The following is a 16,222-nucleotide window of genomic DNA, read 5'->3' as shown; positions in this document are numbered from 1 at the left end:
GACGGCCCCATGGATATCGTCGCGTCCCCTACGTCCACGTCGGCGGAGGAAGCTGCTCGCTTTCCCACCGCTCGTGGTCTCGATCAGCCCCGCCAATCCGAATCACATGCAATTCCCCTCGATGCGAACAGCGAACCTGAACCCAGCCTGAAGACGCCTCCACCATCGAAACAGCATCTGTAAGAGTAATACAATCACCACCGTCATCCTTCAAGCTGACTCTCTGCAGAACCAGCCCCGAGTATTCCAGTCCGCTTCGTCATCACCGTCGGGCTCCCTCTGCGCCCAAGCAGGTCAAGGTACATCCGTCTCCAAAAATTCCGAGAAGCTGTTAATCCAGCCCGCGTAGGAATCTCTCAATGCTCGATCAGAGTACATTACCAGTCAGGATGATGGGGTTGCAGAGCATCGCATCAATCAATACACCATCAAGCAAGAGATTGGACGTGGATCATTTGGCGCCGTGCATCTGGCAGTCGATCAATATGCTAAAGAATATGTGAGTTCCGCTACACCGTCATTCTCAATACCGGCTGATTTGGCCTAGGCAGTGAAAGAATTCTCCAAAGCCCGGCTACGAAAGCGTGCCCAATCACACATCCTGCGTAAACCCTTGAGCCAAAGACGCCGCGGTGCTCTACATGGCTTCAACTCTCCTCTGCACCGCAACCTGGGAGATGACGGCAAACCCCAGTTGAACGCCATTGAATTGATCAAAGAAGAGATTGCTATCATGAAGAAGCTGAACCACTCGAACCTGGTATCACTGATTGAGGTATTGGATGACCCTACAGAAGATTCTCTATACATGGTCATGGAAATGTGCAAGAAAGGAGTCGTGATGAAGGTCGGACTTGACGAAAGAGCTGATCCGTATCCTGATGACGTCTGCAGATATTGGTTTCGAGACCTAATTCTAGGTATCGAGTATCTGCATGCTCAAGGCGTCGTACATCGTGATATCAAGCCGGATAATTGCTTGATTACCGAGGACGATGTGCTCAAGGTTGTCGACTTTGGAGTCTCGGAAATGTTTTCAAAGGATTCGGAGATGCTCACCGCAAAGTCGGCGGGAAGCCCAGCGTTCTTACCGCCAGAGCTCTGCGTTGCCCGACATGGCGATGTGTCCGGGCGAGCGGCTGACATCTGGTCCATGGGGGTAACGCTATACTGTCTCAAGTATGGGAGAATACCATTCGAGAAGACAGGCATTTTTGAACTCTACGATGCTATCAAGGCTGAAGATCCTGAACTGCCAGCGGACGAGAATGAGGACTTTCGAGATTTGATAACCAAATTATTGGAAAAGGACCCGCAAAAGCGGATCAAAATGCGCGAGCTGAGGGTAGGTCAGCGAGTGCATTAATATGCCCATGTGAGGCTTACATGCTCTAGGATCATTCCTGGGTCAACCGCCGTGGAACAGATAAATTGCTATCTGAGGAAGAAAATACCTCTGATCTTGTCGAGCCACCCACCGAAGCTGAAATGAATTCTGCCATTACCACCAACATGAGAAATGTGATGACAGTGGTGAGTATCTCCATGGACTAACCCCTTTCACATCGGTTGACTGCTCCTGTAGGTGAAAGCGGTTAACAAGTTCAAGTCGCTGCTGGAAAGCAATAGATCTGGCGCCATGACTTCGATACTTGGAGACCAGGGTGATGCACATTTTTCGTATCCTCCTGCAACTATGAAAAAGGAAGCAAATGTACAGCCGATTAAGCCTGTCAAACGTGCTGGTGTCACCACAGGGGACTCTACGGAAAAGGATGAATTGCAGCAAGGCAGCAAGAGTTACAATCCGCGTCCGGTACCTACCCTAAGCATAGATGATACGACCATACCAGCCGAGAACAAGCAGAAATCAGGCGTTGTCAATATGCCACCGACCCTGCCACAGGAAGCCAGCACAGATCCAGAAGATGTTTCCAGGGATCCAACAGTTGCAGAGATAGAGAGTCTAGACCCGGCAAAGCTGCCGCCTTTCCGCTCTTCGAGACCTCAGGCTACTACAACAGACGATGTAGGTCGGCGGGGGCAGGCACATGATCCCCTGGAGGACCATCTTTACCTTTACATCGGACCTTCGACATTCTCCGGAGTCAGTTCACATGCCGAAGATGACGGTGCATTCATGCCACATGAGGACGACATGCTTGTTGTCAGTGAGAGTCCTGGCGCAGCTGATGTCGATATTTATGAGACAGCTTACAGGGACGAGATTGAGCGAATCATGGCTCAAGCTAACGAACAGAACAAGGAACCGCATGTCTACTTGACTCGTCGTGTAGATGCCAGGTTGATGGCAATCAGTGGTCGAGCAGGCAAGTGGGCGGCGATGGGAGAAGAAGCGAAGAACCAGCTGAAAGAGTATACGCAATTCTCGACTCGAAGGGCCCGCGTCACCGAAGTCAGTAGAGCGCTTCGACAAGCTGCCCGGGAAGAATATGAGCGGAGGAAGCAGGAACGACGAGAACTAATTGCAGCAGAAAAGGCCAAAAAGCATGAGAACCCGGAGGAGTGTTCGGATTCGACCACGACCGTCTCGCCACCGACATCTGGGAGGAATGTAGAACAGTCTGGTGCGAGCAGTCCTTTGTCGCCCGGCAAGCAGTCACCGTCAATATTGCGAGATAGGGCAGTAGATGCAGGAAGACAGGCGAAAACTTCGATACGCGGCCTCATGGGCATGGTCAAGAACAAAAGTCGGAGCCGATCTGGTCAAGAAGAGAGCTGATTTTGCACTCCACTTGAGTATTGGTCCTGCCAGCCTGAGACGACGATCCTGGCGGATGTCGGGCAATTTTGCGCAGAAGAGAGCAACCGTCGGGACCAATGTTTGTGCCGATTGCTGCTGCGACTTGTTATGGCACACAAAGAGGGTTTTGTATTCCACCGGGGGAAAGGCGTACTTGACACATCGTTTATTGGCACTGGTGGGGAGAGCCAAACATGAAATATAGACACAGGGATTAGGTGGGACTATAGAATTGTTTAAGTCTTGTTGAAGGGAGGAATTCGGAGATGGAGCAAGGGCGATGGTGAGATGATGGTGATGGTGATGATGATGAGGAAGAAGAGAGGAATGGTGGCAACATTGTCCAAGTGACATGGCGTATCTGTGCATTGCAGGCGGCAGCGGCAGCGGCAGCGGCGTTTGGTGGTGATGGTCTGGGGGATGATGGACGGGCCTTGGGTTGACAAAGGGAAGGGCAGGCAAAAACGAGCTCGTCAAAGAGTCTTCGGATCTGAGGGCTTGGCAAATCTTCCTTACCCGCTTCCCAAAGTTGATGAGAGGCCACCGCCTCCTTCTTGCTTTATTCATCTGTCTCCTCAGACAACACTCCAGAAACCCGTCATTTCCTCTCTTTCTCTTTCATCATCTTTGCGCTGGCACTGGCACTTGTGGCTCGTTTGTGAGTCGTCGATGTTGGAAGGATAAAGGCTACACTGCATCCTTGGGCTTCCGCGCGGTGGAAAATGAAGGCACGCTATCATCAACAACCCATGCTGCCATTTTGAATAATCAACCTTCACTCTTGCTTCATCGCACCTGCAACGGCACACTGGCCCATACCACTGCAGACTCATCTGCTATCATTCACTCTTTGAAATCACAACTAGCCGTACGCTACAAGGTGGACATCAAAGTGCCCCTCGTTTATCTGAGGAACCAGATCAACAGCCTGTCCTGCTGTTTCATCCAGCTCCGATCTCTAGCACTCACACCCGTCGCCATATCTGCCGTTGCTCTCTGCCCTGATTTTCTTGGCGATCTCGAGACCTCCTACAGAGAATTTTGGTTGGGTTGAAGCTTGAAGGGGGCCTACCTCGTATCTTCCAGATGTTGCGAGGTCCGTGAAATTTTTGCCCACGTCACTCGCGCTCTGGGCGATAAAGCACAACTCATCAACAGGATCTCCATTAGGTCGCAAGCATCGTCGAAATGGGTCGCCTAAGCAGAAATTCATCCAGGCTGGAGTCTGCAGATGAAGATGTTGGCCCCGAGGTCAAACGCGAAGAGTCGATCGATGATGAGATGCCGGAAGAGCCTAGCAACGCCCGCATAGCTGCCATCAAGCAAGAGGAAGCAGCCGGTCTGTCCGACTCACCTTCGATGCCAGCCACAAAAATCAAGTCCTCTCGTTCTTCGTCAACCTCGTCATCGTCCTCAAAACGATCTTCGGCCGCAGATTTGAGTGCCAAGAACGAGCCTAGGGAGGCGGATGGTCTCAACTCAACCTCCACCTCGCCTGTCAAGCCCGAACCCAAGGAATCCTCAAAGCCCACCAGATCATCCCGAACAGCGTCTAAGCTTCCTCCCCGTATCGCACCTCTCCTCAACCACCTTCCCGACGCCACAACTGAGGCCAGCTCTACATTCACCGTACTCGATGCCTGCACGTATCAGAATAAATATCTGGGCTTCAGCGAACATGCTCTCGACTGCGACTGCGTGGAAGAATGGGGTGAGTTTTCCATGCCTACTAGCAGCGAAAATAAGCAAACTGACCGAAATATAGATCCCTCCACCAAGCAAAATCTCGCGTGCGGCGAGGACTCCGACTGCATCAACCGTGCATGTAAGATGGAATGTGCGAACGATTGTAGCTGCGGTACATCATGCCAGAACCAGCGGTTCCTCCGTCGTCTCTGGGCAAGTGTCTCGGTCGTTCAGACAGACAAGAAAGGGTATGGACTGCGGACGAACGTTGATCTGCGGCCACATGATTTCATCTTTGAATATATCGGCGAGACGATCCCTGAAGCCACCTTCCGGAAACGAATGGTGCAATATGACCAAGAGGGCATTAAACATTTCTACTTTATGTCCTTGAGTAGAGGCGAGTTCATCGACGCTACAAAAAAGGGCAACCTTGGTCGCTTCTGCAACCACTCCTGCAATCCGAATTGTTACGTTGACAAATGGGTTGTCGGCGACAAACTACGCATGGGCATTTTTGCCGAGCGGAGCATCAAGGCTGGAGAAGAATTGGTCTTCAATTATAATGTCGACCGATATGGAGCGAATCCGCAACCCTGCTACTGTGGTGAATCCAACTGCACGGGTTTCATCGGCGGTAAAACGCAGACCGAAAGAGCCACCAAGCTTTCTACCGCGGTCATCGAAGCCCTTGGTATTGAAGATGCCGAAACATGGGACACCATGGTGGCCAGACGTCCTCGCAAGAAGAAGACGACTGAAGATGACGAAGAATACGTTGACAGCCTTGAAGCGAAATCTTTGGACGTTGATGGCGTGACGAAAGTTATGGCCGCATTGATGCAATGTAAGGAGAAGTGGATCGCTGTCAAGCTGTTACAGCGCATCCAGCGCTGTACGGATGATCAAGCATGGCACAGAGTCGTCAGATTTCACGGCTACCAAATACTAAACTCACAATTATCCGCTTGGAGGGATGATGAGAACATAATCCTGCAGATTCTCGATATCCTCGACCACCTACCTCGGCTAACGAGAAACAAAATTGTCGACGCAAAAATTGACAAAACGATGCAACCCTTCACTGAGCACTCTGATGAAAGAGTAGCATCTCAAGCATCGGAGCTGCTTGATGCGTGGTCGAAGCTCGAATTAGCCTACCGTATACCGCGGAAGAAGCGAGAGGATGCATCGACTCCTGTCAAGAAAGAGACACCGTTCGAGAGACGGGAATCAGCTCAACAACGGAAACGGTCGCAATCCCCGTCGCCTTCACGCAGTCCTCCCCGAGGACCTGCGAGCATTTCAGCGCCATCCGGGCCCAGGTCATTGCAGAGACCTGGATCCTTCCTTCCTCGCCACGGTCCTTCCTTCAACCGTGGACCACCTCCGCTACCGAAGGGCTGGTTTGCGGCTCAAGACAATGGCCGAACGTATTACTATTCGGCCAGTGGCCAAACGACTTGGACGAGACCTGTTCATCCTCCTGATCAACCTCCTCCTCCTCCGAAACAGCGCTCCGAACAAGACGTCCTCAAAAGCATTATTGACAACATTGTTACATCTCGGGAGAAAGAAACGAAGACTAGTACTCCTGACACACCGGAGCCCACGAAGGTCAAGAAGGAAGAGAAATGGAAATCGTATGACGAAGAGAAGCAGAAGAAGTTGTACGAAAATACAGTTGGTTTGCCACCGCCTCATGTTGGGGTATCTGTCACGCTAACATTTCATAGCTCTTTCCTCACATCTCACATGCGATGAGCAAGTACAAGCACAAGATTCCCAAGGACGACCTCAAAAGGTTCGGCAAGGAGATCTCCAAGAAGCTGGTTGCCTCAGACTACAAGGCCGGGCGGGTCAAGAATCCCACAAAGATCGACGAGCGGCAGCAGAAGAAGGTGAAGGAGTTCTGCAGACAGTTTTTTGAGAAGGCATACCAAAAGCACAAAAAGCACGAAGCAGAGAAGGCGGCACGAGACAAGGGCAAGAAGACACCTGCAGCTCCATCTCCAGCAGAGTCGCCGAACGCAGATGGTGCAACGCCCGAGGACACAAAGATGTCGGACGTCGAGGATGAGGAGGAGAATGTTGAAGCCTCACCCAATGCTCAGTCACTGTCCGAGCGAACCGCCAACGGCACGCTGAAGCGCAAGCGTGTCGAGGACGAGGGATTTTCGATAGTACGCGACGAGAACGATGCCGAGTCCGTGGAGTCGCCTTCGACGAAGGCCAATCTTGAAGTCGACACGCCACCCCCTCCACCGCCCCCACCTGCACCTCCTGTCGAGACCCCACCAACAAGCACACCGCGAGAGGGCGAAGGTGCGGGTGAAGAGGACGTGGACATGGACATGGACACTGATATTCACGCCGACACGAATTTCAAGGGGAGGAGCATGGCGGATGTCCTGGCACAGGCGCAGGCTGAAGATGGCGATGGCGATGGCGACGGTGAAGGGGATGTGGAAATGAAGAATGGCCTGGAAAATCCGATGGTTGACAAACAGCCGTTGAGTCATCCGAGTGATGTAGGTGGTGTTGGACGCCAGTGACATGGGCGGGAACTGGATTTTTGTATAAGACCAACACATAACCGAAATGCCTCACGATGACTGCCGGCATAAGTACTCATTGTGGCATGATGAGAGCGGGCGTTTGCGTCAATACGGAAGGAAGACTTGGCGACTTTTAGGCATGGGTATGTGTTCTAGCTAGCTAGCATATCTTATGGATAGGATGGAGAAAGTGAGCGAGCTCGGCTTGGTGCAGTTGGGCAGAGCAATCTAATTGTATATTAAGCTGCCATCCTCACCAAAGCTAACTTGGGATATGAGATTGGAAGACTCGAGGGCACGGCATGGGCTACCGCCTCAGACTTGCGCAGACCCGTCCTCACACCTGTAAGCTTGATCCGGTTGGTTTGGGTGCCAGAATGGGCTGGCTCACTTGGCGAGCGGTCGAGTTCTGGGGCTCCTAACTAGGTCCATCAAGATGCGAGGAAGAAGAGAAGTATGCAGAATTTCTTAGAGCAGGAAGCATATTGAAGGCTTCTCGGCCCGGCAGATTTTGATTTGCCTTGAGAGGCTCGACAGGGTATGAAAGTATGGTGAGCAGAGTGATGCACACATCCAATGCAACACCGTAACTAGCTATCATTCAATTCGAAGGTCTTGATCATGGACATGGCCATTGCTGTACCTGCCAGAGACTCGGCCAGTCTGATGCGAAGCAGACGCTCGCAGTTCTGAGATAAATACGCCAGTGGCCCTGAGATGGCCCTCCGCCAACGTGGTGACAACTTTGGCCAGAGTAGGCATATGACTTCCAAAGTCCACTCTTTCAATGGTCGCCTGCGGAATCAATGGCCTGACCCGTGAATAGCGGGAACCCTTGTGGACTTTGATGGAAATGTGCGAGAGGAAGCCCATATTCGGGGAATACGATAAATATGGCGGGAGACTTGAGTTTGAGAGTTAAGATGCGCTTCGACTGCGATCTTGCCAGTGACTGGGCCTTCCTGGTGGCACACAGTCGTCTCAAGATTGCTCGTTTCGGATTTGAGAGTAACCATGGGCTTCGTATCGTGCAGTCGCGGGTGAAATCCAGTCCAATACTCAGTAGAAGCTCTCGACAATGCTCTCCTTGTTGGCATTCATTCTTGCGTCCAATCCACCTGGGCCACCTTCGCCAAGTCTGAAGACACTTTCGATAACACTCAGCTCTGTGGCTGTTGTGTCCATTCCTGTGACTGCCAGCCAGTCATTTACGACCATACCTGCACCCACAACAGAGCTTCCTCGGTTCACACTACCTGCCACAAGCGGTACTTGTAGTAATGAACTGAGTTCATCTTGATCTTGGATACTTGTCTTGGGATGGACGATGCCGCCTTGATTCGAGAGAGACAGGTAGGAGCCTGTCAAGACGTTTCCGGCAATCGTTTGTCTGAAGACTTCGACGCCTAGAGCATCTGCAATGATTTCTTCGGTTTCTCGTTCGATGTCTGGGTGGACGAGCGCGACGCTGCAACACTGGTTAATTCTTGTATCGACCGAGTCATGGAAAGGACTGACTGGTCATTCGCTGCTATTACATTCCCCAGTGCCGATAATCTCTCCTCGATTCTTTCTATTTTCACAGAGTCCGGTAATGTATTCCGCAGGTGTTGTAATTCTTGATCGGTGGTGGATACGGGGACTAGCAAGCCATTCTTGTTGCCTGAAGTCAGACGACCGACGATACGGGTGCCCGCGATGGTACAGTGTGCGATAGGAATGAGGTCTGCAAGTTCGGATTCGAATATGGAGTAGAAGTTTTCGGATGCGCCGATGGCGACGAGGCAGTAGGAGTTGGTGAGATTTGCGAAGACACCGACTTCGTTGGAGTTTTCGAACTGAAATAGTCAGGCGAGATATACTTATAATCGGCACTGGTTTCCAGTCTCACCTGTGCTCGCACAGCCATGATTGACACAGGCAAATAGTTCTTTCGCAAAACTTCGAGTGGTTCGGGAGGGAAAGAGTTCTCGTCTACGTGAGTGTGTGCAAAGAGGGGTAGACGAAGCAGTTGGTCCGAGAGGGAACAGTGGCGTTCGATGGAGAGGGGATGGAAGACGAAGAGGTTCCAGGTAATTTATAGTAGTTTAAGTCGGCGACGCGTTGAATGTTAATGTCTAGACCGACTGTGTGTTGCAGAGAAAAATAAACTGCGCGTGTGAATCACCGCTGTGGTAGACCCTCGAGACCATTCGTGCAGTGTTTTTTTTCGCTCAGCCAATGACGACATGCAGAACAGAATGAAAGACTCATCTTCTGCCAGCCTCGATCTTCCACTTTCCTCTTTCTGCTTATACACAGCCTCGCCATTGCCACTATGACTCTTCATCCTGCACCATCCTGTCGTCTGCCACTGTCAACTACTAGTGCCTTGCCCTCTCATGCCATGATAGATCTACGGCCACGACTTGATCACGGATGCAACTTTCGTGTCAGACGGCGCCGCATCAATGCATTGCCCATGATTGATCCTGGATCATTCGAATTTCATGTATGCATTGCAGTTGCTAGCTGTAGCTTGCCTTTGCAGCTATACTCTTTGAGATAACGTACAGTTGCGAAGTGTCCGCAACCCAGTTTAGTCTTTAAGAACCATCCCTATTTGAAAGATACGCACGACATGCCTTCCCCCGAAAGATGAGAACTGCCAGCAAGCCAGAATGGAACCAACCCAAAGCTATTTTCAGATGTCATCCTGATCGGACCTGGCAACTTAACCAGAACACAGGACCAAGGTGATGGTCACAGCATCTGAACAAGTCCTCATTCCCTGGAAGTCGTCATTCCACTTCATGTATACGTCGGCACAGTTCTGATCGCCAGGCCCACAATATGCTCCCTTGCAGGTGTCGAACAGAGGTTTGACAGGATCATCCACAACCATTCCGAAACCTTCAGCAACGAAAGGATCTCCTGCAACATTGCTCACGTCGAACCAAGTCTTTCCGTTCTTCGGCTCCCAGGTGTATTCGACTTGAGTGACCTCGATCGGGCTCGCATCTTTGTTCCGGGTACACATGATAGCGACACCGATGTCCTTTGGATGAGACAGGAATTTGTCTACGAGCATCGACCCTTGCGCTTGTTTGATCCAGTTGGGTGGTGGACGCTCGCTTGGAGGAACGGTGGAGTCTGGGCCGTATCCTTCGACAACTGCACACCAAACGTCGTAGGAGCAGCCCTGATGAATCTGGACCAGAGCGAATACTGAGTTGAACAGGGCAAAGCTCATGAGGAAAAAGACGATGATGGAAGTGTTGGTTCCTTTCAAGGAGGCCATGACGTTGTTGTCGTTGATGTCCTGACAGTAATGACGCTCAAATGCTACCTTCCCGGTAGCATGGTACCTTGGGCGTCTTAATGCTTTAAGATAGACTTACAACTGGTGATCAACTGGCAACACTGCTTGCTATCGACGGCGAATCTTGAGGGCGGGCTGTATGTATACCTTTGTATACTAAGTGGTTTGTTTGTTGTTCAAGGAAGGTATGTAAAGCACTGTTGTGAGCACAAGTTGTAATGATCTGCTGTTGAGTATGGAAGAGGAGAAGAGGTATAAATGCTCTCAGAGGACGAGGTACTTATACTCTGCTAACTTGCACAGCATTCCCTGCCAACAATCAAGTTGTTGGTAGCCGTGTACAAGCGGAAAGGGACGAGAGGGTGGAAGCAAACTCCGAAGCGACAGCCGCATGGATTGACAAGGCTGGCTCCGCGTACCGCATAGATGCGTGTCCATCCTTCCTTGTCACAACAGGAAGCATGCCTGGATGTGGTTGCAGCAGGCTAGAAGTGACAAGCAGGCCGGCAACTTGTGTATGGTGAAGCCGAGCTGGTCTTTCCTTTGTTGGTCTCTCATTGTTCATTGACACGAAGCCAGATCGGCAGGGGCACCATTGTTATGTGGGTGATATCTGGTATGGCGTTCTGACAAATGCCACAAAGATGAGGTAAAACAATGCCGGATTGCCATCCAGCGACACTGATACAACCCTGCCAGGACAGATCGATGGTGAGTAGATTGAACTGGGAGAGGCAATCACAATAGAAGCATACTTGCCCAAGTCGCTTAGCAAGCAACGGCAAACACAAACCATCCAACAACAAACCCAAGCACTTGATTCAGGCTCCCTTAAACACCGAAACCTTACAACCAGTCTGTTAGCGGGGAGAAGGTGGCGTTATTGGAGCAGGATCACGACTGCTTCGATGATGGGATCTTGATGCTGCTGGGCTTAATCTCAAAAGGAACGGGCAAACGCTGAGCACCGAGCAATAGATCAGCCAGTTGAGTTGCGTAGAAAAAAGGTTCGTGCCATCAGAATCGAAATCGACATTGCATTTGATGACAGCAGCTGCTCAGGATGCTCTATCATCATTTTCTGCATCTCGCCCCCCATAGACCTGGCTCCATTGATTTTGCGGTCGAATCCGTCATTGCCTTTACCTCACAGTCTAAGGAGCCGGACACTAAGCTAGTAGTTCGTAACGCAAACGATCCATGGCCCGTTCTAACCCAGCTTCCTCGAAACCACCATCATCACAGCCACTCTTCCATACAAGCCAGAAGATCATGCTTGTACTAGGTGTCTGGGCGATATTACCAGGTAAGTCCCTCTCGTTCAGACGACGCTATCCTGTCACAGCAAGAGTATAACACCGTATCAGCCGCTTCATCCACTGCTGAGTCTCTTTGGATGGTAATTTCAACCGGCCTTGCGTTGATCATGTCGCTCATCAGGCTCCCAGCATCTCACACTCGCCTAGGTCTCGCTCGGCGCGGCTTGCGAGAGTCTCATACCACTCGACACCCTTGAAACCGTGTTTGTCTTTGCGCACATTCCACCCACCTTTTCTCAATCTCTCCACTCTCTCCGTCTTGGCCACGACAGCCGGATCGTCCAGGTTCTCTTCCTTGTCTGCGTTGTTTCTGCCGTGAGGTGGAGAGCGAGGAGTTCGGCTCCTACCTCTTAGCGGTGTCTGGATGTGTTCGAAGGACCAGAAACTCGCGAATTGGTTATTGGACAGTGCTCGCGCAGCTGTGCGTTCTCGTTGGAGACTTTGCACACGGTTGATCTCGAACTCCACGAAACGAACATGCTTGCGCAATTGATTTGCAAAGTCTGATAAGCAAGCGTTGTATCGAGCCAAGCTCGCTGAGGAGAGGTAGGCTTCTAGACTGTCATTGTGAGGATCGGGACTGAAAGCATCGCGGATCATTTTAAAGCGTGGTGTCACTGGTGATGGTGTCGACGGCTCGGCAAGTGACTGTGGCAGAGGAAGAGTCCCTTCGTATTGGGCAATGAGAGTTTGAACCGCGGTCTTGCGCATTGTCGGGACTTGAACGACGCGAGAACCCTGCATCTCAAAGTCGGATTTGTGGTTAAACGGAAGTGGAGGTAAGGGCCGAGGAGCAGTGAGCTCTTCTGGCTGAGTGACTTGTGCATGTTTGCGTGTTCGACTAAACAGAGGGGACGGAACGAGGTCGTCTGCCAGAGCATGGGTACGGCTAAGGCTCTGACTGAGTCGGTCCTTGTGTGTAGAGTGGTTATCTGGCACAGTGGGATGCTGACTTGCGTACTCCACTTTCGCTTCTGCTCCTCCTTCTGCCGGCACATTCGAGCCGTCCTGTGATACTGCCGGAAAGGACGTATTGGATCTGAAGGTCTGGATGGGTGTAACGGTGAATGCAAAGCTGCATGCCGATTCGGACTGCGCGACGTTCGAAGTCGCGGTTTTCGGCGTGGGCGACGCGTAGAAGCTTTCTATCGTGCTTGGTGTGGGAGAAGAATCGATCGCGCCGTATTGAGGAGATAGTTCAGACTGACAGTAGTGACCGTGCTCGGACGAGACATAGGGCAATGGTAGACATCCGCGAGCTGACTTGAAACTCTCCTGCGCCGAGGCCAGGAAGCGTATCTTATTGACTGAACAGTCGTGTGAGATGAGGCCCATTGACTCGTAACAGACTGCATGATAGAACCAGAGAAAAGCTTTGTGTAGAGCGTGGATCTTTGGCTGCATTAGCGAAGCGATGGCGGGCCAATTGAGAGGGTCTTGCCTCGGGTCTCTGAAGTTGTTCACAGAGTGAGATGCACTGCTTGTATCGGTGTTGGGTGTACAGCTTCTGTACCTTGACCAGCTCATCCCGGTGACAGGAAATTCTTCGTTCTGAGCCGTGGTTTCTCTTGGTGTGTACCGGCGTCTGCGCCATTGTCGACGGAGTGGAGTGACGAGTTCCGGCTCATCGACGTATTTGGTCTGTCATTGTTCTCTGGAGACAGATAGAGAATGAATTCACACTTGTCACTTGGTCTCTGCCGCACCCGGGCCCTCTTGGTGACAGGACAGGCTGTCACTTGAACATCCTGTAACGGCGCTGGCGCCCTCCCAGCCATTCCACGATACTCCTGGAGTACTGCCCATGGAAGAGAGCCAATATGACTGCAGGAAGGCCTCGAGATACAATCACCAAGACACTCAACTACCTCAAACCTTGTGAAGTACGTGACAAAATGGCCGAAATAATCATCCGCTGAGAATTCCAAACATTTACGTTCGTAGTCGTTTTTTCCTTACTCAAAAATCGTGTCGTTGGCTCCCTACGTCTGAACAGGTGGCGTTCTGTCTGTTCCCGTGGCTTTCTGTTGGTGTTGGTTTTGATTTTCCAGAGGCGTACCTCGCTGCCTCATTGTTGGCGGGTGATATCAGCAGCACTTTAGGAGAGTGGCTGCTACATTATAGAATCACCGTTCGGACTGGTCATATTCGCCGGTTGACGATGCCAGCCTGACCTCTTTTATCCAGACTGCGAGGACGCTGCTATTAGTCCTTCATCAATCATATCTTGAATTTGACCTTCCAGCCACTCTTTACTCTTCTGGGCGTTAGAGGAGGCTAGAGCCGACATCAGGTCACTACCATTCAGTAAAGCTTGTGAGACGAGGGCTCGAAATTGACAGATTGCCTTCATATCTTCATCCTGGTACAATTTGGCCGCATTCCTGTAGAAGGTATCGGCATTCTTGAGAAGTTGAACTGCATTGGTAGTAGCTGGCTGGTACATTGACGGCGGGAGCCCTAACTGGAATTGCAGTAGCGAGCAATTCCCACGAACCAAGTGTGTCTCTGCGATGTCTTCAGGCACTGGACCAGAAATTTTGGATGCAGTGGTCATGTTGGCAATGGCTGCAGATAGTGAATTCCACCTTTGAGATGCTTGCCATGCAGGGTTTGCTGCATGGTCATCGGCCAGAGCCGCAATGAATGAGATGAGACTGTTTGCATTAGCCATCAGAGCAGCAAAATCTCGTTCCAAATCTAGGCCTGGGCTCCGGAAGGCCTCATCACGTTCTCGTTTGTAAGTGCTTGCATCAATGGACCCAGTCCTGTAACCGGCTTCAAGCAGGGTCGATAGAAAATTGGCCTTGGCCAATGCGACCTCCTGATGTCTTTCCGCCTCCGCGTCCTGGAGAAGGACTGGCAACTTGGTTTGGAGCAGATTGGATGAGAATTCCTCAATCCAGGCAAGGCTAATGGGGGGCGCCGAAGTGGTAGAAGATGACAAAATGCTGCAAAGAGTGGTAAGAGTGCCTAGCTCGGCGAGAATGGTATCAAGGAGGGTGTCTTTGGTGACTGGCTCCACGACTGAAAACCACTGGTCTGCGGAGTTGTTGGCCGGGGTGACCACACCCTCATCGGCGCCCTCGTCCATAGCCTCGGAATCAGTTGGATTAGCCTCTTCCGAGGCCATTTGAGAGGCGGCTTCATTCTGCTGTTGGACAGACTCCTCCAGTTTGAATTCTTGCACACCCAGGCAACGATTTTGGAGTTCGAGAGCCTCTTCGAGAGCCTGCAGGGCTTCCTGGTCTGGACGGTTGGAGTCCTTCGCTGATTCTTCAGCGATGGCGGTCAAGACTTGAGCAGTATTGAAAAGTGAATCAGCATTGTCCTGATCGAGGTTCAGTGCGTATCGGTGGGCCTCTAATGCCTGTTGTAGAACCTCCAAGATAGGAGCCTGCAATTGCCGTACTAGAACAGGGTGAGTTGTAATTTCTAATAACACTCGGGCCCTACAAGGGAATTAGCTTTACTGCCAGGCTCTCTTCAAGCCAGCGGGGCTCGTCCGACGAACTTGTTGTATGCAAGGTCGAGACTGTTGGGGAATTTTTGCAAGCCTCGATCATAGACATCGATAGCCTTATAGAAGAAGCGCATCGACTTGACAGCATCTCCCGCTCTCCATTTGCCAGCTGCTTCTTCAAAATCGACCCCAGCGGCCAGGAAATCATCCGCAGTCTCTAGAGCCTGAAGGAAGCATTAGTTGAATCCCCGAGTGGCAGCGGTCTGCCTTACCTGCTCGGCATTCTTTTTTGATTTGGACTTTTTGAGGAAGGCTTTGGGCTTAGACATGATGATGGCCAAAGATAGACGTTACCCCAGACTTTTTCGGGTTAAGTTGATGCGCAGCCACAGAAGAAAGGACGCCTGCTCATACTACGCAATGCTGTGTACTGTGGTAGACGGGAGTTGGAGGATACTAGACTTAGAGCACTCCGTACCTAGGCGAAGTAACCAAATGATACTTGCAGCATAAGCAAACAGATGCTGTCTCGCTGTCTCATGTCCTAAACGGCCGAGACGCCAGAATCAATCTCGAAATTCGAGCATCAGTTTGCTACATGCACGTAACATGCCAATGTTTTAGAGTCTGGAGCAAGCAGGACAAAATGTTATTGGATGGATGGATGGATGGAGCTCTGAAGAGAAAAAGTGGCTTTTTGTCTGACGGCATGCCCACGGGCAATCCATAGCTGGCTCACTGGTAAACGCACTTTCCAGGCGGCGCCTAAGGTACCTAGGACCTACTTGTGGGTAGCTTGCGACATAGCTACCTAGGTAAGCACCTAAGGTAAGTGTGGGCAAGTACCTAGGTAATAGTCATGCCACGCCATGCCCATGATCCAGCTGAAGTGCCCCTCGTAAACGGGCTAGTATGCTGAGTGAAGGGTGCGCCTTGGTCAGACTTACGCTACTTCGGACTCGGTTAAATTCGAGGGCGAGAGGACTGTCCACTGGCTGTCGAACATCCCTCTCTGGACAGTGGACATGGACATGGCCCGCGCAGGAGCGCCAGAGCCAGAATAGAAATTTTTTTCTTCCCTCGACTACCCACGACTACCGTAAGTTCATCCCACTCTCTCTGACTGTCGGC

General features: G+C 51.3%; 6 protein-coding genes across 6 annotated transcripts; 2 read left to right on the top strand and 4 right to left on the bottom strand.

Moving 5' to 3' along the window:
- Positions 1-9: 9 nt before the first annotated feature.
- Positions 10-2,743, top strand: PV05_04916 (uncharacterized protein; the record flags this gene model as incomplete). Its single annotated transcript, XM_013461371.1, has 6 exons — positions 10-179; positions 230-299; positions 350-499; positions 548-1,345; positions 1,396-1,533; positions 1,586-2,743. 6 exons carry the CDS (start codon positions 10-12, stop codon positions 2,741-2,743), a joined length of 2,484 nt encoding a protein of 827 aa, XP_013316825.1.
- Positions 2,744-3,952: 1,209 nt separating this feature from the next.
- On the top strand, positions 3,953-7,005 carry PV05_04915 (uncharacterized protein; the record flags this gene model as incomplete). The annotated part of the gene is made up of 3 exons (XM_013461370.1): positions 3,953-4,475; positions 4,530-6,133; positions 6,187-7,005. The coding sequence occupies 3 exons, from the start codon at positions 3,953-3,955 to the stop codon at positions 7,003-7,005; spliced, it is 2,946 nt and encodes a 981-aa protein (XP_013316824.1).
- Positions 7,006-7,418: 413 nt separating this feature from the next.
- On the bottom strand, positions 7,419-9,169 carry PV05_04914 (eukaryotic translation initiation factor 6). The gene is made up of 3 exons (XM_013461369.1): positions 8,900-9,169; positions 8,527-8,846; positions 7,419-8,476 (listed from the first exon to the last, which is right to left on the bottom strand). Exons 1-3 carry the CDS (start codon positions 8,915-8,917, stop codon positions 8,068-8,070), a joined length of 747 nt encoding a protein of 248 aa, XP_013316823.1. The 5' UTR covers positions 8,918-9,169; the 3' UTR covers positions 7,419-8,067.
- Positions 9,170-9,721: 552 nt separating this feature from the next.
- Positions 9,722-10,288, bottom strand: PV05_04913 (uncharacterized protein; the record flags this gene model as incomplete). Its single annotated transcript, XM_013461368.1, has 1 exon — positions 9,722-10,288. One exon carries the CDS (start codon positions 10,286-10,288, stop codon positions 9,722-9,724), a length of 567 nt encoding a protein of 188 aa, XP_013316822.1.
- A 1,457-nt stretch (positions 10,289-11,745) lies between these two features.
- Positions 11,746-12,963, bottom strand: PV05_04912 (uncharacterized protein; the record flags this gene model as incomplete). Its single annotated transcript, XM_013461367.1, has 1 exon — positions 11,746-12,963. One exon carries the CDS (start codon positions 12,961-12,963, stop codon positions 11,746-11,748), a length of 1,218 nt encoding a protein of 405 aa, XP_013316821.1.
- An 844-nt stretch (positions 12,964-13,807) lies between these two features.
- Positions 13,808-15,420, bottom strand: PV05_04911 (uncharacterized protein; the record flags this gene model as incomplete). Its single annotated transcript, XM_013461366.1, has 3 exons — positions 13,808-15,080; positions 15,143-15,315; positions 15,364-15,420. The coding sequence occupies 3 exons, from the start codon at positions 15,418-15,420 to the stop codon at positions 13,808-13,810; spliced, it is 1,503 nt and encodes a 500-aa protein (XP_013316820.1).
- Positions 15,421-16,222: the final 802 nt, after the last annotated feature.

Source organism: Exophiala xenobiotica (genome assembly GCF_000835505.1).
Source record: "Exophiala xenobiotica strain CBS 118157 unplaced genomic scaffold supercont1.3, whole genome shotgun sequence".
NCBI classification, from domain to species: domain Eukaryota; kingdom Fungi; phylum Ascomycota; class Eurotiomycetes; order Chaetothyriales; family Herpotrichiellaceae; genus Exophiala; species Exophiala xenobiotica.
The sequence above is the reverse complement of the archived record's forward strand: the minus strand, read 5'-3'. Positions and strand labels throughout refer to the sequence as shown.